Here is a 23575-nt window from a genome sequence, read left to right as displayed (position 1 = left end):
AACAAAAATAATTATGCCTTTAAATAATTATATATTAAAATACTTAAATAAAGTTATAAATTTTGAAATATTATAAATGAGAGCGTTTAATATTTTCAAGACTAAATTACATTTGTGGTCCTTTAACTTAATCTCAGGTAATGTTTTAGTCCTTTATCTTTTTTTTTTTTTTTTTTTTTTTTTTTTTTTTTTTTTCCGATTTAGTCCTTTATTCCTAACAATATCAAATAAAGTATGAAAATATGAGTTTATTTGAAGATTTGCGTTACGAATTTGATGAAATTTGTATTATATTGAAGAATATAATTAATTTTATAAGTTTTGATTGAATTTTTGTATAAAAAAGGATAACATTGTTGAAATTTTAAAACATAAAATATCAAATTGTCACTTAAAATTAAAATAAAGGACCAAGTCGAGAAAAAAAAGATAAAGGACTAAAACGTTACCTGAGATTAAGTTAAAGGACCACAAATATAATTTAGCCTATTTTCAAAGACCAATATAAGTGTTTATTCAAAGTTGCAAAATTGTTAACCTCACCACGATCACTCTTTAATTAAAACCTTGCAATAACTAAATATTTATAGACTTACAGTATGAAGTATGTGGTATGAGCCGAGTCGAGCCGAGTGAAGGAAGGTCGACAGACAGTGTAATAATAAAAGAAAAGAAAGAAGGAGAGAGAAAGAAGAGAGGACCCACACGATAAAAACGTGACAAAGAAAAGAGTCGTAACGTGATGAGATGGCGTAAGTAAATTGGAGACACGTTACAACTGCCACGTGGTCTATCTCTTGTGGAAATTGAAAAACTTATTATTATTATTATTATCAATCAATCATCTACCACCACTATCAGCCATTTTATGTTGAGTTGTATAGATAAATAAATAAATAAATAATTAAATAAATATAGGTTTATGTCTGCCAACTTTGCCGTTTACTGCTGCTCAACTCAATCAACTGTAATTTGTCTTTGTGGATTGGAATTTGGAATTATTCGCTGATTTCAAATTATCAGGAAAAACAGAGTTAGTTAGTTAGTTAAGAATCGGAATCGGAATCGGAATCAGATGACCATAACTATGCAATCGACGCCGGGAAGTTCAGGGTACTTAGATTTGCACCCGGAGCGTAAGATGTCCTTTTTTAAGAATCCTTACATTCTTGGTCTCGCCGCTGTCGCCGGCATCGGTGGTCTTCTCTTCGGCTACGACACCGGTTCCTCTTCTTTCTCTTTCTCTTCTCTCTCAAAAATAAATCAATTCATTTTCTTCACTTATTATTATTATTCCCTATTTTTAAGTTTGACAACTTCAATTATGCTACACTTCATTTCATACTCATATTAATGATAGTCTAGATTTTCTCTTACAGGTGTCATATCAGGAGCTCTTTTATATATTAAAGATGATTTTGAGGAAGTTCGCAACAGTAATTTTCTACAGGTACTATGCTATGCTATGTTCTAAACAATTCAAAATTAAGTGTTTCATTATAGCATAAGTGCATATCTAATATCTTATACTTCTTATGTATACATTATTTTTGTAACAAAAGATAAAACTAAACTCATTGTTTTTATATAAGCTATTAACTATTTTTATAAGATATTTTGGAGAGCTATTAAGACTCTATTTGGATAAACAACTTATAGCATACTGCTTATGTATAAGCTATTTTTACAACACATGGTAAAATAAAGTCAAATTGTTTTTATATAAGTTATAAGCTGTTTTCATAAGCTATCCTGAATAATTTATGAAAATTAGCTGAAAACAGTTTACAAATATGTTTTGTAAGTTGTTTTCACAATCTATCCCAAATAGTCTTGGAAGTGTTTATGTCAGTTAATAAGTTTCAAATAAGTCAATTTAAATAGCCCTAAGTCACCTTGTTTTGCTTTTCAATTTTGTGCTTCACAATCTCAGGAAACAATTGTTAGTATGGCAATTGCTGGTGCAATTGTTGGTGCGGCAGTTGGTGGTTGGATTAATGATGCTTATGGAAGAAAAAAGGCAACCCTCTTAGCCGATGTTATCTTTATTCTTGGAGCAATTGTCATGGCTGCTGCCCCTAATCCTTATGTTCTCATTGTCGGACGCCTTCTCGTTGGTTTGGGTGTTGGCATTGCTTCTGTTACTGCTCCTGTCTATATTGCAGAAGCATCACCCTCTGAAATTAGGGGTTCATTAGTCAGCACTAACGTCCTCATGATTACGGGTGGACAATTTATTTCCTATCTCGTTAACCTTGCATTCACCGAGGTTAGTGTGTTAGTCTTCCATGCTCTTCTTCTGTGTGGATGGAAATGTGTTTGCTTTTGGGTTTTGTTTCACTAACTGCATTTCATATTCTTAATTGAGCAGGTTCCTGGCACATGGCGATGGATGCTTGGTGTTTCGGGTGTTCCTGCACTTATTCAGTTCATTCTCATGCTCTTCCTCCCTGAATCCCCAAGATGGCTATTTTTAAAGGTACAAAGTTTTCTTATTGCTCTTCTCAAAAATTGTGCTCCAGATGCTCTTTAGAACCTATGTAGCACGCTTCATATTGAAGACATGTCTGAATGTTCAACACGAGATTGACACTTCTGATTATATATAATCGCTTATGTTTTTTCAAATTATTATTTGTGTCTACATGTGTCGTGTCTGGATTGGTGCTTCATAGTTCAGAAGCAACTTGTTTATGATGCCATTTTAAAATTTTATCTTTGGTGTACAGAATAGGAAAAACGAAGCTGTCGATGTAATTTCTAAGATCTTTTCCTTGGATCGCTTAGAGGACGAAATTGATTTCCTAACTGCTCAATCCGAGAAAGAACGCCAAAGAAGGAGTACTATCAAGTTCTGGCATGTGTTTAGGTCAAAAGAAATCGGAATGGCATTCCTTGTTGGAGGCGGAGTTATGGTAAGAAGATATAATGTTCGCAAAGAAACTGTTTATGCAGAACTTAACTTCATCATAGTTAAAGGATCTATGTAAATTTGCTTTGCTATCAATATGTTAGCTGGAACGTTCTACTTTATTAAACATATGTATGACTCATTGCAGTATCATAAACTCGTTCTAGAAATGTTGGATTGCTCGGAACCATAAGTATATACTTGAATCACAACGTTAAAAGAGAATGGCTTGATTACATCATTATAAATGATTGTATATACAAGAAGCTCTATAAAAGTGAATACTTTAGGGTCTGTCTTATATAATTGAGAATATAGCATGAATTTGTGATATTTATATATATATAGCTTTAAAGTTGAAAACCACAATGCTGGAAATATTTCATTTTAGGAGCTAAAATTGTATTGAACAGGAAATGCAGCATTTAATCTGGAATAGTTTATGCATGTAAAATGTGTTCTTATTGCATCCAATGGTTGTGCAGTTCTTTCAGCAGTTTACAGGCATAAACACAGTCATGTACTACAGTCCAACAATTGTTCAAATGGCTGGCTTCCACGCCAATAAGTTGGCTCTTCTTCTGTCACTCATAGTTGCTGGCATGAATGCTGTCGGAACAGTTCTCGGCATTTACCTTATCGACAACACAGGGCGGAAAAAATTGGCACTTTGTAGTTTGGGAGGAGTATTTGCATCCTTGATAATGTTGACCTTAGCATTTTATAAGCAGTCATCATCATCAAATGGAGTGTATGGATGGCTTGCGGTTATCGGCTTAGGCCTTTATATTGGTTTTTTCTCGCCAGGAATGGGGCCGGTGCCGTGGACTATAAACTCGGAGATATATCCTGAAGAATATCGAGGTATATGTGGGGGCATGGCAGCTACCGTGTGTTGGGTTTCAAATTTGATTGTGTCTGAGAGCTTTCTTTCGATTGCGGAGGGTATTGGTATTGCTCCAACTTTCTTGATTCTTGCTGGTATAGCTGTGGTTGCATTTTTCTTTGTACTTCTTTATGTTCCAGAGACTCAAGGATTGACATTTGATGAAGTGGAGGTAATATGGAGGGAGAGAGCTTGGGGAAAGAACCCAAACACACAGAACCTTCTTGAGCAGGGAAGTCAATCATAAGTATTGGCATGATTATTCGATGTGTCTTGTATCATTATGCATCTTATTTTATGACTACATATTGTTATGTATGTATGTAGTATTCTTATGTCGGATTTAATAAATATACAGAGTGAACATAAAACGATTAGTTTCTCATTTGAAATTGTTTTTTTTACCACTATTAAGATTTAAAAGGATGATGGTCTTTGGCATCCAAAGTTTTTGTGTAAGCATTATATAGTCTTGAGGACATATCATTTTTTTTAAGTGGTGACAAAATCTTCATACCATTGTATTGCTGATATCAAAATCTTATAGTTCCATTGTTATTTTAATCCTCAATTTTTATTTGTAGAATTTTACTTTGTAAGTTGGTAGTATTTAGTTCATGATGTGGGAACGTTTTGTTATGTTCACTCTGTTTATTTGCTGTTCTAACACGAATTCATTACTTTAGGATTTTTCTAAGCTTGTCTTCGTGTAGAAACAGAAAAAAAAATGAAATTTCTAATTTAAAAGGTATTTATTTATTTAGTGTCTTTTAATCCATGACCAATTATAAATAAATACGTTGTTATTTTTGCATGAATTATATGTGCATAGAATTTGAAAATTCATAGAGCAAATAACCATAGGATAATTTGTCAAAAAAAAAAAAGGATAATTTGTAAAAAAAAAGGATATAATTTATTTTATGACTATTTGATAATTCAATAAATAATTTCAAATAAATGTATAATAAACTTTGAAAAAATATAACTAGATATCGATATATTAGATCAATAATCAACAGTTAAATTATTGAAATTAATCGTTTATATTGAATTATTAAAGTACAATTATTATGAGAGGATCAAACCGCTTTATTTTTTATACTTACAATAGTTGAATTATGTTGAGTTATTCCATGTCACCAAAGAGTCTTTCAAAAATATCCACCAAAGAGAATTAAAAAGTCTGTCAAGAAAATTAAAAAGTATATATTCTTTTATTTAACTATTACTGCACGTGTAAACACAGTTATTACTAGTTACTATCTATTATATATCTAATTTTGTTGTATAATTTCTTAACACAGTATTAGTTAATGATAGTGAAGTATTGAAATATTTAAAGGACTTGGTATCAAAGAACTAAGATGAGATTGTTTCAAGGATTAAAAATTACAATCTTTAGAATGTTATTATCAGGAATTTTATTTTTATCAATGTGTTTAGTAAATAATTAAAAGTTTCAAGGAATATTTTTTAAATTCATTTAATTTAAAATTATAAACTTTTAAAAAGTAAAAAGAAAGTGTTAAAATGATATGAGAAGTTATGGTTGGTTACCTTTTATTCCCATGAGAATGTAAGATTCTCATCCTTTGACATGAGAATAAAAAGTGGGAAAGATACGAGTAAATTCTATTCCAAGAAATAAAAAGTCCCTTGGCATAATTTGATAAAACTTAAAACAAACACGAGAATGTGAGATTTCCAATGTCACATTCCTGGAAATAAATTTGTAATCGATGAATCAAATACCCCAGTGAATGATGAGGGCTTTTGGATATGTTGCTCTAGGTTTGGGAAATTTAAGGCCATAACTTCTTCAAAAGCTAGTAACAAATGAGACTCATTTTTCAGCTTGTGAAAGAGAGTATATTGGAGCCTTGCATTACTGTAGTGGAAAGCCTGTAAGAATTGTCAACTTCCAACAAAACATCATAATTCACTCTGATGGGAGTAAATGCGAAGCATATTTTCATTCATCCTTTATGGAGAAAACAAATATGCGCCAATTTAGAAACTGTGATTTCAATCTCATGGAAACAATAGAGATATTAAAGTACATTAGCTAATTTAGAAGCAATACATCCAATATAAATGATCAAATTACATTACCCTTAAATAGATTTTAGTTACTTTATAAGATTAGTCTCTATAGTGGCATACGAAGATACCCTATTTTCCCATGAAAGGTGAAATCACATTGCCCTATGTACTCTCAACCTTTAAATTGCCATTCCCGACGACACATTGGGCAATGTGCTTGTGAGGTTTGAGAATTCACCCATTTCAAGATACAATGCAAATGAAATGCGTGATTGCATGCACCCCAAACTGCAAGTAGCAGAAAAGAGTTAGACTACTAATACAAATAATTAAAGAATCATATTATTTGATCGTTAGGAATTTAATGAGTGCAAATCTAGAAACATAAAGAAATACTACAATTTATCCATATATTGATGCAACATTCCGGGGAAAGGAAGATAGAAATCAACGTGGTGACGGCTTATTTTCAAGCATAATTTCATTTTTTTGATGAATTCAAGCATGATTTCATGACTCAGAATAGAATGGCCATGTTATTGCTCTCTTGAAAAATTCTCAGTTATGCAGGAATTGCTTCCAAGTTCCAACTCCATGAGCATAAAATTTTGTAACAATTTAAATTATGCAGTCACCTTGTATCCCAGTAACAACACATGATTGTAACAGTTTAAACTATGCATAGTCATATATATACACATGGAATCACAAATGATGTTAAGAGGTATCTAGACCTATCTACATTCATAAAAATTAGAAATGAACTGAATGATTCACTGTCCTGTATGTAGAGAACTCAAAAAGCAAAAAAAGGGAACCCTTTGAGTGTAAGGTTAGAAACATATAAAACTCATACACAATACAAAATTTCATCCACACTACAATGGTTGTTAGTTGAATAAGGCTCGTATTGTAAATGTCTTAAGCTAACTGCTAAAAGTCTTTTATTTTAAGACTTACCTCAAGATAAACTCACTCAATTAATAGAAGCAATTATGAGAATAAATGAAAGCACAAACAAATATCAACTATGCAATTGAGCTTTACTACTTCTTCAGTAGTAGGGGACGTAGGCCGAGCTAGGTTTTGCAAAGCCTGAGCCTAACCTAAATGGAAAATGTCAGGTTTGAGTCTGCCCTATTCACCACCCCTAATTGAGTAGCATGGAACTTCCAATATATAAATATTATTAGATTAAGTCATTAGCAAAAGACAATTCTATCCAAATATAACGTCAACTATGAAAGTCTTAAGATAATTAGTAGTAGTAGCTTACTGAGTGGACAGTCATCTCCAGGAAGTTTACAATCAGGACAACATCCATCAAAGGCCATCCTACAAATCCCACATGTTTCATCTTGGGCATCCCAAGTCCAAGAAGCAACAGCATGCCATCTACATTTCAGATAAGAGAATTACAAAAATTACTAACAAGCTCCAACTAATAGATACATATTAGGTAGGCTCAAAATTGAAATAAAAACAATTTTTATTTCACTATGCACACAACACAAAATTTTGATTTGAAGTGCAACACAACCTTTGTCATTAGTCATTACATAGAATCAATATCTGGTGAAAATTATTTTCCAACCACTTTTTGTTCTCCTTACAAGTTTCACTGATTTCATCCCACTTCATTTCACTCCCCTCTCTATTTTCACATCAGTGTTTTCCATTGGGGATCAGGAGAAGTAGCGGTTTATTCAAATTCCACTACACAACAGTGCTATAGCTCAGTATTTGAAAAAAATTCCCCTACACTATAGTAGCATTTTTGCTCCCCTCTCTATTACAGCAATTTGTTCAAATTCCGCTACACTATAGTGGTATACCACTGCTATAGCCGCTATTTAACTGCACGTTTCTTATTAAGCATAATTCTAAGAGTTTAACAATGATTATCCAATCACATCTCATTGTTACACCACTAAGCTATATCAATCCCTAAAACACCTCCACAACTACTTTCATGAGACAATGTAACAAAAACCACCTAAAAAGTTTGAGCCAATAAATTATTTAAAAGACAAATTAAGCAAAATAAATCCATGATTGTTAGAAGTTAGTTAGAGAGATAAAGAAGAAAACTTACTCTTTAATAGTGGATCAGCAGCAGATATCCAAAAAGAGAGAGACCTAAGTTAAGAAAAACATGATTTCTTTTTTGTACAAATACCCAATTCTTGACAACTACAAAAACAATAGAGTAAGAGTAAAGAAAAAGCATGAAAATTTGTGAAGCAAAATCACAAACAGGTAAAATGCGAAAATAATGAGAAAGGATACGCAAGATGTTGACTTTCATTGGTTTAGGGTTGGAATGGGATTTCGGTGTGAAGTTGGAGGAAGGTTTTTCGTTTAACCCGAAAATTAAATCAAACCAACATGTGAAGGTGCCGATCAGGTACAGAGGGAACAACAACTGGTTCTATTCAAATTTATGGTGAAAACAAAGAAGAACAAAATTAAACTAATGATTCAAATTTAGATATTTACGAATTTGACAAAAATGGTAAACTATTGAATTATTCATCAAATATTATTCATTTTTATTTTTTAAAATCAACGGTCCACTTCATATGAACTATATTTCTTAGTTACAATATATTTAATTTTTTTTATTTTAAAGATAAAATTATATAATTTGTAAAAAAAAAACATATAATTCTAAAATCTCGTGTTCAAATTGATACATAATATTCATTTTATGTAATATATTAGTGCAGTTACTTAATTATAAAAATATGTTAGTTATTACATATGTCCCAATCAATTTTTTTATGTAGGGTTTCATTTGGAGATGTATAAAAAACTGTTACAACGATAATGTACAGCAATTAATCTATTTTTGAAAAATGAAATAATTAAATAAATTTTCAATCTCTCTAAAATTTTATTTTTAGTCTATATAAAGAAATTCTCAATATTTTTATTTATAAAGAAAATATTATTTACTTTTAATTCATATTTTGATTTTTTTTAAATAATACTTTTAGCATAAAAAAATTCCTACAAAATTAAATAAATTTTCAAAGTGAATAAAAATAATTTAGAAATTAAACATAAAAGATCATAAATTATTATCTTTTTTGTCTTGAAATGTCGTAATTTTATAAAAGCTAAAACATATTTAACCTAAAATAAAATTAGAGATTTATTTTAAAAAATCAACTAATTTTAGTCTGTTCTATTTTTTTTTTTATCGAATAGCAAGTATCAATAAAAATTTAAACATATAAGTATGTGATGTTCAACTTAACAATTCTTATATTTGTCGGTTGAAGTATGACTAATACTACATTCTTTTTTTCTTCATCTATCTTTTAGGATTGTTATTTTGAATTTTGTTATAATTCTTCCAAGATTTTTGTATTTTATTATATTTTTTAATAATATTTTAGAGTGATATACAATTGACTTGTTGAGATGTAAAATAGTTGAAATGTCAAATTAGTTATATAATATATTTGCTCTATATTTTTTTGCTTAAAAGAATAACTATCAATATTGTACCATGAAAAAAAATACTAAGTGAATAATTTTACACTATCAAAACATAATAATTAATCTTTTTAAATTATTTTTGGATTTTCTCCGTGATATTAATTTCAAATTTTATTTTAGGATAATTTATGTCAATTTTTATAAAGATGTCAATTAAAAATTTAATTATTATATTTGACTGTTATTAAATAAATATTATGAATAATACAAATCATAATCTTATGTATGTATGATCCATACCAACGCAGGGATATAGAGTAAAGATATTTCATAAGGAGATTAATATTTTAATTGAAATAACATTAACATCCAAAACTTTATGCATATTTATTCAGAAAAAAATTATGCATAATTAATTTGATTATAATATAAGTTTTAAATATAAGATCCTGAGTTTCTGACCCGAGGACTAGTCTCATATCAGACCCAAATGACCTAAGAAGTATTTGTGATATCTTCAAGTGTCTATAAACTTAGAAAGAACCAAAGAGCTGGTGGACAGATAAAAATAGGAGTATATTAAAAGCAGTGTTTTAAAAGTCGAACAATCAAACTTTGGTCTAATCGGTCAATCATATGTAAACCAGTATGAGCTGATGCAGATTAGTTTAGCGAAAATAGTGTTGATCAAATTTAATCAATGCAATCCCAATAAAATATTAAGTCTATCTCCCAAATTACTCTTAATAATTAATAGATTTAATTTTTGATAAATCAACACATTAATCCCTATAAAGACTATTATTGTAAGTTTTTAAGTCAACTGATATCAATATTGTTAGATTGTATGTTATGTTATTGATTCGAATTTGATATATTAGAAATGTATGAGTTAATTACAGTGGTATTTATTATTTTTTTTATAAAATAAAAGAAAAAGACTATTATTGTGAGTAATTTTATTCAATGAAAAAATCAAAATACAGGGAAATATATCCTCTCAACCAAATATCAACTCTTTAAAAATAAATTTAAGAACAAGAAAATAAAAATAAGAGAATATATATATATACTTCTTCATCCCCAATATATTATTAGCAGCTGAAACTATAGCTTTTGTAGCCCCTATTTCTTTCCAGTATCCATTTTCATTTGATCTACTTTCCTTTACTTCCGTGAACAAGTAGTGTTCATTTCCACTTGATATATATATATATATATATATATATATATATATATATATTAAGACAGTGTAGATGGGATAAAGGATCCAATTTAATACATTAGTTACTCTGTTGGGGATTGATTTAGATGTTAAAATTTTTGTTACTTGTTTGGGGGTTTAACAAATGTAATTGATTGTATAGTTATTTTTCGCTGGAATTAATTGTTCTTATAAGTGTAAAATTGGTTTGCACCAAGAGTGCACAAATCATTTCTTGTTTTTTTAGAACAAATTTAAATGTTGCAATTTTTTGGGTATATCAATCACACCTAAATTTCTCTATGAATAATTTAGTTGGACATTTTTAAATTATGAGATTTAATTTCATCATAACAATCTGTATATTGCGTGACAAAAAATTACCATATAAATTTTGTTAAAATATATTATTATAATTATGATGTATTTGAATTAAAAATGTTGCACGGACAACTTCTAAAATTTCTTATTGAAGTATATAATAATATTATCAAATATTTTAATTAAAATTTAAAAATTTAAAATTATGAGACTTGAAATTAGAGAGAACTTGGATATATCTTGTCATGCCATTTGTACATTTCTATAATTCAAATAAATTTATATAAAATGACATCACAAGAAATATGAAATTAGAAAGAAATGTACAAGATATATAATAGATAATATATATAGAATTTATTTAATATGATAAAGGGGTGAGAGCAAATTTTGCCTCTCCCACTTCTGGACTTGACTAATCGAAGATACCTGCATCTGCCTCTATTTTTTAGCAGGTGTAAAATTTATATCTAATGTCACGTGCAACGAGGTTTTGATTTCTCTATCCACACCCGCATTCATTTATATATATTAAATTATAAATTTTAAAATTATATATATTATAATTAATATAATAAAATAGTTATTATTAGACAACAATAATTTTTTTTATAAAAATAAGATTATAATTTTTAATATTTAAAAAATATTAAGTATATTCAAAATGTACATGTATATAAAATTTAAAAATTACAATAGTATTATTTATAGAGCGGGTGAATATCAACACTCCCAAACTCATCCTCCAAAATTTACTTTTAGGGAAAATCCGTATCTGCACCCACATCTAATCAAAGCGGATTTTCTCCATCTAAATTAAGACGATTTCAGATGGATATATACGAGTCTAAGTTATGTTGACATCCCTAGATTTTGCTAATTTAAAATGAATAATATCAATTATTGATGATCAAATCAATCATTGATATTATTTACATATGTATAATCAATTATAAATAATTATATTATTAACAATTTATTTGTTTACTTTACCAACTTTTTATTTAGAGGGGGTCAAATCCATATATACGAGAGTATCTCTTTAAGGTAGTATATATGTTGCTATCATATTGAATATAAGCTATGCAATATGAAATCTACTAAAATTATAATGTAATGTATTTTTATTTTATTTTATGTAAGTAATAAATTTTATCGTAATGTATTTGTTATATAATCTATAACAGAGGCAATACACGTATTTGATGTAGCCTATTTTTCTTCTAAATATATCTTTAGGGGTTTAAAATCCATATATTAACTTATTTCTATATAAAAAAAAAACTTCTAGTTACTTACTCTTATATATAACATACTCACTCAATTTCAGTTTATATTTTTTTATTTGTTATCCTATTACTCTTGTTTGTCTAATTTTTTTCTACAATTTTTTCACTCTGCATTCAACATCAACTGTTTCTAAAAAATATTTCTAGAAATGCAACCTGCAATTTTATTTTTTTTTTTAAGAAAGTAACCTCCAAGTTATGTAACCTCTGTATTTTAAAACTTCTTTTTTTTTTTTTTTTTTTTTTTTTTTTTCCTTTTTCAGCAACCTCAGCATAACCGTTTTTATTTTATTTTATCTCAACAACTTCTGTTTGATAAAAAAAAAACCTCTACAACATTTGTCATCTTAAAAAAAAAATTCATGCCTATACAGATAACTTATAGTAAATATCAAATTGTAAAAACATAACAAAAACCTATATATACATTAACAATAAAAAAAAAGCAGATAATAATCAATATAAAATGATATTATTGTAATATTAAATAAAATTTATGTACCTTTTATATTATTATAAGTTATTGTATTTTATGTTAAATATTAAATTTATATTATTTTAAAATATTAAATTTTGTTTGCTCATTTTAATTTAGAGATTTCGTAATAACTAATTATCATATAAAAATTTGTTAGAATAAATCAGTATAATATTATAACTATTGTTATTTATTTGAATTAAACAAAACTTAAAAGAGTGAGAATGAGAGGAAATTTGAATAAATACGAGGGTGCCACGTGCAATTTTCCTTAATTGAAATTTATTTTATTTTAAAACAGTAACTTTAAGTAGGTTAGTAAAAATAGATGGGATAAAAAGTAATTCCCTTATCCAAGATAAATAAGATATTTTGAGACTGGAAAAAAAAAACTTTAGGCTCTTTCACTTTCACATTTCTTATTTTCATTTTACTCCAATTAATAAACATTAAAAATAATAGTAATTATTTTTTCACCATTTTCTTTTGCAACTAGCAAAATACTCGTGCATGATTTTAAATAAAAAAATATCATTTTATACAATAAAAATTTGTGTCGTATTTTGATATGTGTTAGTGGAAAATATTTGTTTGTTTAAAAAAAATAGTGATATGATATATTTTAATTGATATGGTATACAATTCTATAATATAATCATGTGTAAGTCACATTTTTTTAGTTAAAAAATTATAAGGACAGACAAAAACTGTCGATTTTTAAAATAATACACCAATTTCAAGAATTACTAAAAGTCAAGGGACTAAAATTGCAATTAAGGTATATAAATTAATATTATTCATAATAGATTATTTATTATAATATGTTTGTTCAAGAAATACAATTGTAAGGCCTACAATTAATTAGGCTTGCATCAAATAACTTAGTATAATTCGAACAATATCAGTAACCTGTTTGACATCATCAACATATTTTGATAACACAGAGGTATCACTTGGGGAGTTTGTTACTAAACATGCTAAAGCGTCGAAAGAGATATCATTCAAATACGTAATCACAGCTGTGTAATTTCTCGTTTTGAATAATTTTTTAACTTCTTCGATTAGTTGAAGGGCACCTCCATTTTTAATACCAAAAACAGATAAACAACTTTGATAATGGTATGTTAAATTGAAATTACCAGCACTTTGTACAATTAGCTTATTGATTAGATTGACAGTGTTGGTAATATTATCATGAAGCACATCGATGGTATATTGTGTAAGGCTAACGAGATCTTCCTTTGCACCAGGCTTTGAATTGAGAAGATTTGAACAAAATGAATGGTTCTTGACATTTTTGCAAATGGTATCAATATCGACAACTTTGACCGCATAAGTAGATGTCACACATACAAGAAAAACTAGCAGAAGGAAAGATAAACGGACCATTTTATTTTCTTTTTCTGATTCTACTCTCCTACTATAATTTTCCTTTGATTTCAATCCTTATTTATTAATGTTATATTCAGATTTATTACCCTTTAATATTATATAAAATTTGGTATACCAATGCTTTTATTAAATAGATAGCTTTATAAATAGCTCTCTATTCCAAATTAAATTCTTGTAAGTAGATTTTATTTTGAATTATTTTTTCCTTGTGACCAATTAAACAGCATCAAGGAAATAAAGAATTTTTTTTTTTAGCGAATGGATGAATTTCCATTACCTAATATAACTAGTTTATTCCTAATACAAATAAAATAGGGTCAATATGCAAATAAGCAGATATAATTTGTGAATTTTTATATTTCCTAATTAGATTTTTAATGTAAAATAGGTTGGGTTGACCCGACTAACACTGAATTGAAGAAGTCAATAGTCAATCCAACTTATTTCCTTTAAATATTTTTCTATTTTAATTAAATAAAAAGTTTATCTATACCAATTATCAAAATAGAGAGTAAAATATCAACAACAATACATTAATCTCCATTGAAGATTAGAATTATATAATGAATTTACCTTTTTAGTGAATGAATTGGATTTCCATTACCTCGTATAGCTAGTGTATTGTTTTCCAATACAAATAATATGCAAATAAGTAGATATAATTAGTGAATTGGATTTGTATTTCCTAATATACTATGTTTATATAGGAAGAAAAACTTAATATATGACTTACAAAAAATAGTAACTTAATGTATGCTTAATATCTAGACATGTTTTAAATATAATAATATTTAAGGTCAATTAAAACTAATTAAATGAAAGTTTGATGTTAGTAAAAAATATTTTTATTGAGGTATAATGTATCATAATTTATACGGATATTAAATAGGTTGGTTTTACGAGACTGACACTAGTCTAAAGAACCTGATCATATGAATGAGTCATATCGATCGAATTCACTCACTCATGGTACTATCATATTTAAGATTGATACGTTGATTATAGACTATGCAAGTCAATGGTCAGCCCAACATATTTAAGATTGATATTGATTATAGACTATGCAAGTCAATGGTCAGGCCGACCTACTTCCTTTATATATATATTTTTAGATAAATTTTTTATTTAATTAATATATATATATATATTATTTTAATTAAATAAAAAATTTATCTAAAATACTTTGAATCACCACCAACCAAAACAGAGAATAAAATATCAAGAACAATACATTAATCTCATTAAAATTATATTATCAAATTGTAATTAAACATTAGACCCTCATGTTAAAAATAAGTAAACCTTAATCTATTAAAGAAATATTGAATGAAGTGAAATTGTGATTTTAAATTCAAAATAATTTTGATTAGATTTTATGAAATATATTTAGATTTAAATTAATTACAAAAATGAAATTTAAATTTATATACATAACAAATGATTTAAAAAATTAATTAGATAATAATAAAATTAAATTATTAAAATTTTAAATAGATGTTTAACTTGCCACAAATTATAATTTTTATAATGTCTCATGTAAAGGGGACATTATTATTTTCTTTTTTACTCAATCCCAAAATGATTTTTTTAAAAATAATTGTATGATTTTGTTACTTTCGTTATTTTATTTGACAAATGCTAGCCATTGAGATACTTAGTAAAAACTATATTTAATAGGCAAAAAAAATGTCAGATAATATTTTACAATAGCTAACTTAAGAAATTTTCGAAGGATAATTTTAATAACTCAGAGCTTCAAAATCATCACAAAATAGAACAACAACATCAAGCAGGAACTTAATCTTTGGAGATTCAAGTCAATGTCACTCATGTTCTCAAAGAGAGGTTTGAAATAATTATGACTCGCTTCAATTTTCATCTGTCGATATAGCGGGAGTTGAGTATGTTAAAGTATATACTATGAAGTTAAGAGGGAAAACGATGATTTGTTTCTTTTGTTTTTTTGATAAATTAAAATTTTATAATTATTTTTATTACTTATAATTATTTTATATTTGATTGGTTATGTCTAACTATTAATAGTTAGGTGAGTATTCAATAACTCCTAAAATTATATTATTTTACGGTACCACTAAATTATTGATGTTTCTTTTGCCATTAAACCTTTTACTATGTATTACTTTTTTTTTTCTTTCTAATTTTTTAAATTTATCTTTCTTAAATGATTAATGAAAGATATTTTATAAAATATTTCTTAATATACAACATTGATAATATTTCTTAATTTATGCGAAACTGAAAAATTATTTTATAATTTCTAATTTTTATTCAACATTGATATAATTTATCTTTTTTATAATTTCTATTAATGAACAATATTTTATAATTTCTATTTTTTATATAACATCAATAATATTTCTTAATTTATGTGAAACTAGAAAAATAACATATAATTTGGCACAAACAAAGTATTAATAAAAAAAATAGTCTTACAAAATTTGCACTATTTAATTAATGTAATTAAATTTAAGGGGATATGTTTAATCTCAAATTAATTAAATCAATAACTTATTATTTAGAATATTAAAAAAATCATTTGGTGAAATATGCTTATGATAATTACCACTACTTACGTCTAAGGATAGAAATAGGCTATGCCGTCTTTCAGGGGCCTATGGTCTGACCTATTTATGGAAATAATATATGTTTCCAAAACCAATGATACATTTTTATAGCATTTACATAATTCATATTATTGATAAGTAATCCAAAACAGGAAACACATTAGTCAAAAAAAAAAAAAATTGAAGTTAAACTATTATGATATACTATTTTAAAATGGCCATCACATGCATGGTACATGTAGTAGAGACATATTTAAAATAAATATTTTAAAATGATATAAGTTGTTTAATGTGTTTTACTCATGCTTTATTGTCCACTTAACATGTTGAAGTTTGAATTTCCGTTGAAAGAGGTATCAATCTTAATATTTGACATAACTCAAATAAGATTACATTTGGTGAAGATAACTTATGGAAAACTAAAAAAAAACATGTACTTATGAATGAAATAAATGTTTAATAATCTTGTAATATGCCACATTTACTTTTTTAAGAATTGTATTGTAATCTTTTTTCATAGTGGATACTATTTTGTGTATATTATTATATCATAATTTCATATAGTTTAGAATATAAAATATGATGTATGTCATTTGCTTGATCAAGAAATTTGTTTAGTAAATCTATATTTGGGACAAAGGAAAGGAAAAGAAAAAATTAGAGAAGGAAATAAAAGATTTATATCAAAAAATTTCATCTCCTTTGTTACATATTGAAAATGGAAAGAAAGAAGCACATTTGACGGAATCCACTCTTTGTTTCTCCTCAAATTGAAAATACAACGCATCAAATTCATCAATTAATGTAAAAAAACTATTACACCTCTACTTTATTTATTTTAATTTTATTCTTTTTATTATTTGTAGGGATTTTTATGTGATTTTAGAAAAAGACTTCTTTCTTTCATCTCACTTTTTCATTTATAACAACTATTAATTAATCATTTTCAAAAAAATATGCCAATATAAATGGAAACGTTAATGTGATATTTATGACTTAATGAGAGTTGAATATGATTTGGTGTTTATAACAATTAAATGAATTAAAGATAGACTTTTGTTCATTAATTGTCATTAAAAAAGATTAATTTAAAAAAAGTATGAAATCAATAAATATTAAGTGACATAATTTCATATCACGTGTACTATATGTTATTTTGAAAGACATTTGTTTATAGTTTATGTTAGATTCATTTGCAGAAAAACAACATGAAAAAAATAGTATAAAAAAATTATAGTCCATGTATTATACGGTCTCATATTTATGACGACAAAATTCAAATAAAAAACACTAATTTTAATTAAATATTTAGTTAAAAATTTACTCGTGTTTATAATAAGATAAAAAAAATTTAACTAATTGATTAATGACAAATATTTATCTCCTATATAAATTGTAAGCTCTAAACATAGAAAAGTTTTCTCATTTTGTAAAGAAAATATCATAAAAACACCAAATTTAACTAATTATTTATTGACAAATATTTATCTCATATTTGAATTATACACTCCGAATTCTTATTTAATGATTCATTTTCAAATAAATAAAAATATCAAGTATGGCAAAATTATAGTTAACGTATTGTAATTATTCTCATTATATACCAACAATCTTAAAAAAATAAAAATTTATCTAATTCTTTAGTAACAAATATTTATACTCTTTTATGGTGTTTATAATACACTCAAATCACTATATAATAATTGTTCCCATTTTATTTAGAAGAGACATAAACACACGCTAAATTAAACAAATTGATTAATGACAAACAAACAATTATCTCGTGTATGAGTTGTACATTTCAAAGGCTTCTTCAGTTATTTTTATTTAAAACAAAAAATATGAAAAATATAATACTAATTTTAACTATAATAAAACATAGTATTAATTTTAACTATTTACCCTGTGTAATATTTTTAAAACATATAATTATTTTTATTTTTATCTCGTGTATAAACTATGAAAATATTCTAGTTATTGTATTATTATTGTTCTCATATTTGTGTTGTTGATGTAAAAAAAAAAAAAAATACTAATTTAATAAGTTCTTTAGAGACAATCATTTGCGTTGTGTAAGGTTTTTGTAATTAACTCAAATTAATATATTATAGTTATTCTCAATTTTTTAGAAGAAATAAAAATATTTTATGGGTCACTTGCAAAATGACATATATATCTTTGTAAATATGTTTTAAGTTTGTAAATATGTTTTAGATCTAATTAAATGAAAGTTTGATGTTTGTAAAAAAATATTTTTATTGAAGTATAATGCATCATAATTTGTACAGATGTTAAATAGGCTGGGTTGGCTCTACTGACATTGACTTGAAAGGTTTGTTCGCTCTGTCATTGTCCTATCATGTTTAAGATTGATTTATCTATTTTAGACTATGCAGGTCAATGGTCAGTTCAACATGTTTTTTTTAAATATTTTTCTATTTTAATTAAATAAAAAATTTATTTAAAAATACCCTCAATCACCACTGACCAAAATAGAGAGTAAAATATCAAGAGCAATACATTAATCTCCATTGGAGATTAAAATTATATAATGAAAATATAAACTATAGTATAACACTTACCTTAAAAAAGAAAGTCTTGCTCAATTGATGGCTAAAAAAATGTAACATTCTCAGTGTTAGTGCATTAATAATAACTAGAGTTTAATTGACATGAATTTTTAGTATAATTTTTTTTTACATTATCAACACATCATAATCATTTTTGAAGATGACTTTAACTGTATTTTTAGTAAAAGTCAAATTTATTAAATGATCTATCAATTATAATTAACTAACACTATAAAAATTCTTTATACCAACAGTATATATAAATTAAATTCTAATAACTATTAAAAAATAGTCATTATTTGAATCACCCAAAAATGCTATTATTAATATTTTGATAAATTGACTCTATTTTTTGCTACTAGTAGTGGGTTAGCTAACCAGTCCGGCGGAATCCTATATTTAATGAGGTCCAAACAAACTCAATTATTTTTTCTTCTTCTTTTGTAAGGTCCAATCAAGACTATAATGCGGACTAATTAAACAACCCGACTCGTTTTGAAAACTATAATAATTTGACGCTCAACAATCAGAACTTTGAAACTGTACTTCAAAGTGCCACCTAATTATATAAACCTTAGAAATAGAACACAAATATAGTAGAGAAACTATTTCTTTATTTATTTATTTATTTATTTATTTATTTTTATTAGTTTGAATATATTTAGATATTTTTAAAACTATTTTAAGTTGTTTAAACAAAAGCAAACGTACTTGGGATAATAAAACAATTTAGTTAAAATGAAGTTGAATAATAAAGAACTCAGATACAATGTATTTTTAATTATGAAGGCAGATTTCAAATGATGTCATGTGCTTCTTTAGTTAAAGGACAAGTGTTTGGAGCGTAGATTTTTTATTAAAATATTGACTTTATTTTAATTATGAAGGCAGATCTCAGATGATGTCATGTGCTTCTTTAGTTAAAGGACAAGTGTTTGGAGCGTAGACTTTTTATTAAAATATTGACTTTATTGTAGCGTCGATTTTATGCTTCGATAAGTTGATCAAATGATTCACCAAGTTTATCATATGCATAATCATCAAAGTGTTGAGATATCAGAGGGTCCACGTATCATAGCTTTGAACTATCAGAGTATTAAGATATCTGTAACACCCCGATTTTTTTTAAGAAAATACTTAATAAAATAATACGTCGTAACACAAAACGAAAAGAGTCATCAATAATTACATCATATATATACCAACAACCTAAGATAGTTTTTGGGATATTAGTGTAAAGTATACAAATAGAAAATACTTCGGGACTATGAGACCTATCAGACATCGCTCATACCCTTGGGGTATTCTCGATAGACACTTGCACAAAGGTATTGCTCCAAGAATGCTATCCCCCCATGGTCACGTAAAAAAATGGAACATGGATCCACCAAACAAAAGTCAACTGTCAAGATATGTTATAGATACGGTCATCCAAAAACAAAAATAAGTACAACCACTAAAAGAAAGACACTAAGGCCCTATACAACAAAAACTAATCTAATCATCCACTAGCAACTACAATAACAAGGGCGACCTCCACACACTCCGCAAGTTCCTTCTGACGCAGTCTCCTCATAAGTCAGGTCCACCCACGAGATAGGTGGCTTCACGGTGTTGGAATCTCATAACAACACACTACCTCAATGACAGTCAGTAGGGGATCATTCACCGAAAGTGGAAGCTCTGACTCGACCCTCCTAGACGATCCTGCAATATCACTACCACAATCAAACACAATAAAAAATCTCGCTTGTGCCGACACCTTCTATCAAATAGTGTTTGACTTAGTCAAATTAATCTCTGAAACTTTAACAACCTTACAATCCTTTCTTACTCCTAACCCCCTTAGAGTATATTTTACTAAAAGAGTTTACTATGAGTAATGATTGATAATATTATTAACCACAACACACTTTCAACATATAAAATATATTTTTAGAAATTAACATTCTTTAATTTTTCAGTGAATTCACTAACAATTTTTTGAAACGTTCTAAATTATTTTTCTCAAATTTGCCATAACTCATTTTTTTTTTCTCAAATGCTCAAGATTTCAAAATCAAGAATTTAATCACAAAATTTTAAAACCGCATAGTTCCAAAATCAATTTTAAGAACAACAAACTCACAATTTTTTCCTTCCAAAATATTAACTTTGGTTCGGCTACTACCATTTGAAAGGAAAGGAAAACTAATCTTCTAAATCTTATAACAATAGCAACAATAGTAATTTCATCAAGTGAAATTTATTTATTTTAATCAAACCCCATCTTTAATATCATCTATCTCTCGACCTCATCATTCAAGGAGAAGTATTTTTATTTATTTATTTTTTAACTTGAACTTAAAGTATATTCACAAAAAGTTTCAAATCAGAGAAAAGGGAAAATGAAACCAAATTCAAAATCAATAAAATTGGAAAGGATGTTTGAAACTTTTAATTCTTGTTATAAAGATTTAAACTTTTATATAAATGTAAAAAATTCAATATAATGTGAAACTTATTAAAGACAAAAGCTAATACTTTTAATACAAAAAAAAAAAATCAAACTTCTAAGCATAAATATTTACACTTGTCATAAAACCTCTATGTTTTCAAGACTATCTCAATATCAATTTTTTTGCTATCATCTTCAACAACCCTTACAACACCAATAAATTGTAAGTTGAGTTTGAAGAAATATCACTATACACTGCCAACATCGAAAAGGGTTTAAGAAAAGTTTTGACTATTCTTTGGAAAGACATACACTAAGAAAAATCCTTTTTCTTTAATCACCACAACAACATTAATATATCAGAGTTCTCCCACTGCTAACTCGGTGCCAACACTCGATTCATTTTCGAGACTCAAGGAGCTAACTACAAAAACATAAATATTTATAACAATTTGTTCACAACTAAAAGTTATCCAACCACAGCAAAATTCCAAAATTATATCTTTTTTTGCACACCAAATTTTTAAAACCAAATGATCTACATTATTTAGTTAAAACTAAATAAAACGCATATTTTCCAAACCACGCATACACACACTCGACTATTAGAGCACAAAAAAATTGAGTTAATAAAGTACTCTAAACTTTTTCTTTTTAAGCTCAGTTCAAGAGTAATTAAAAGAGTAACATTTTAAACTCTAAACATTTTAATTTCAATTTAACTTTTTGCTCAAACTCTTTAACTTAGTTAAAATTTGAACTTTTTCACAACATTAACAACATTAATTTTTTTTTTGTAAAATTTCAACTTCAGTTTAAACTCATTTATTTGAAAATAGGCTTAATTGCAGTTTTGGTCCCCTATTTTAGCTGAATCACGAAAATAGTCCATCCATTTTATTTCTCTCCAATTTTAATCCCCCTAACAGAATTTTGGTCCAAAACTTAATGAAGTGTCAATTTTTTGCGCTTATTTAAGTCACACCATGCCTTAAGATCTCGTGGTGCAACAATTGTACCTGTAATCTATGATTATAAATGGTATTGTGTGACTTAAAAAAGTGGCATTTCATCAAATTTTTGACCAAAATTCTATTTGGGGACCATAACTGGGGATAAATAAAATGGGGGGACTACTTTCGTCATTCAGCTAAAATAGGGGGACCAAAACTACAATTAAGCCTTGAAAATAACTCATTACATAACTCAAACACATCAAAAATCAATTATTTTCTAACCATAAAAATCGTTAACAAAAACAACAACAAACGATTTGTTAAGAACTCAAAAATTTCACTCATATTCCCACCTATAAAGTTCTACGAATTTAGAAAGAAAAAAAAAGGAAGTAATAAGTGTCTCACATCAAATAAATTAACTCACAAGTACCACCTTGTAGAGGAGAACAACTTTCCTTCCTAACACTTCTTGAGTGGAAGTTTAGATCTAGTAGAAAAATGGAGGTTTGTTTTTTTTTTTTTTAAATTACCAACACACTATATTATTATTATTATTGCTAGGAAAAGAAAGAAGAAGCATGGAAGAGAAAGAAGGTTGAACTAAGAAAAAGAGGAGGGTTCTATATATATATATATATATATATATATATATATATATATATTATAACTAATATTTAAGTATATTATTAAAATTATCATTATATCATATAATCATTCTTAGAAACATCACATCACTCACTTCTCAATCTAATTTAATAAAAACATCTACTATCGCCGTAACTCAATTGACAAGTGAATTTATCAGTATCAAGTGGCCCTTTAAAATTTTGATCGGTAATAATTTATTTGTAACTTAATTAAATTATACTCTAATAAATATTTTTATTCGAGTCTCCAAAATTATATATATATATATATATATATCAAACATATTACTAACTCTAACAAAATATATGTTTGGTACTTAATTCATAAAATAAAAATTGGGCTAAATGCCTAAGCAATTCAACATAAAATACACTAAAATTGCATAAATTAGAGTTTAGAAAA

General features: G+C 26.9%; 3 protein-coding genes across 3 annotated transcripts; 1 reads left to right on the top strand and 2 right to left on the bottom strand.

Moving 5' to 3' along the window:
• The first annotated feature begins 904 nt into the window (after positions 1-904).
• Positions 905-4182, top strand: LOC101509281 (inositol transporter 1-like). Its single transcript, XM_004515527.3, has 6 exons — positions 905-1223; positions 1380-1450; positions 1934-2269; positions 2372-2479; positions 2730-2915; positions 3397-4182. The coding sequence occupies exons 1-6, from the start codon at positions 1076-1078 to the stop codon at positions 4042-4044; spliced, it is 1497 nt and encodes a 498-aa protein (XP_004515584.1). The 5' UTR covers positions 905-1075; the 3' UTR covers positions 4045-4182.
• A 1556-nt stretch (positions 4183-5738) lies between these two features.
• LOC140919592 (anaphase-promoting complex subunit 11) lies at positions 5739-7484 on the bottom strand. The gene is made up of 3 exons (XM_073365951.1): positions 7441-7484; positions 7120-7238; positions 5739-6131 (listed from the first exon to the last, which is right to left on the bottom strand). The coding sequence occupies exons 1-3, from the start codon at positions 7482-7484 to the stop codon at positions 6016-6018; spliced, it is 279 nt and encodes a 92-aa protein (XP_073222052.1). The 3' UTR covers positions 5739-6015.
• Positions 7485-13443: 5959 nt separating this feature from the next.
• On the bottom strand, positions 13444-13971 carry LOC140919591 (uncharacterized). The gene has a single exon (XM_073365949.1). The coding sequence runs from the start codon at positions 13969-13971 to the stop codon at positions 13444-13446; it is 528 nt and encodes a 175-aa protein (XP_073222050.1).
• Positions 13972-23575: the final 9604 nt, after the last annotated feature.

The sequence above is a fragment of the Cicer arietinum genome, chromosome 3 (genome assembly GCF_000331145.2).
Source record: "Cicer arietinum cultivar CDC Frontier isolate Library 1 chromosome 3, Cicar.CDCFrontier_v2.0, whole genome shotgun sequence".
NCBI classification, from domain to species: domain Eukaryota; kingdom Viridiplantae; phylum Streptophyta; class Magnoliopsida; order Fabales; family Fabaceae; genus Cicer; species Cicer arietinum.
Note: the sequence above shows the minus strand (reverse complement) of the source record. Positions and strands in the feature narration are given on the sequence as shown.

What these genes read in the sequence shown, in the direction of transcription:
- LOC101509281 (XM_004515527.3), top strand. Translation starts at nt 1,076, where the DNA reads ATGACCATAACTATGCAATCGACGCCGGGAAGTTCAGGGTACTTAGAT. An exon ending in TCTCTTCGGCTACGACACCG is followed by an intron (nt 1,224 to 1,379) that starts GTTCCTCTTCTT and finishes TTTCTCTTACAG; the next exon opens with GTGTCATATCAGGAGCTCTT. An exon ending in GCAACAGTAATTTTCTACAG is followed by an intron (nt 1,451 to 1,933) that starts GTACTATGCTAT and finishes TCACAATCTCAG; the next exon opens with GAAACAATTGTTAGTATGGC.
- LOC140919592 (XM_073365951.1), bottom strand. Translation starts at nt 7,484, where the DNA reads ATGAAGTGGGATGAAATCAGTGAAACTTGTAAGGAGAACAAAAA. An exon ending in ACTTGTAAGGAGAACAAAAA is followed by an intron (nt 7,239 to 7,440) that starts GTGGTTGGAAAA and finishes TCTGAAATGTAG; the next exon opens with ATGGCATGCTGTTGCTTCTT. An exon ending in TGGAGATGACTGTCCACTCA is followed by an intron (nt 6,132 to 7,119) that starts GTAAGCTACTAC and finishes TGCTACTTGCAG; the next exon opens with TTTGGGGTGCATGCAATCAC.
- LOC140919591 (XM_073365949.1), bottom strand. Translation starts at nt 13,971, where the DNA reads ATGGTCCGTTTATCTTTCCTTCTGCTAGTTTTTCTTGTATGTGTGACA.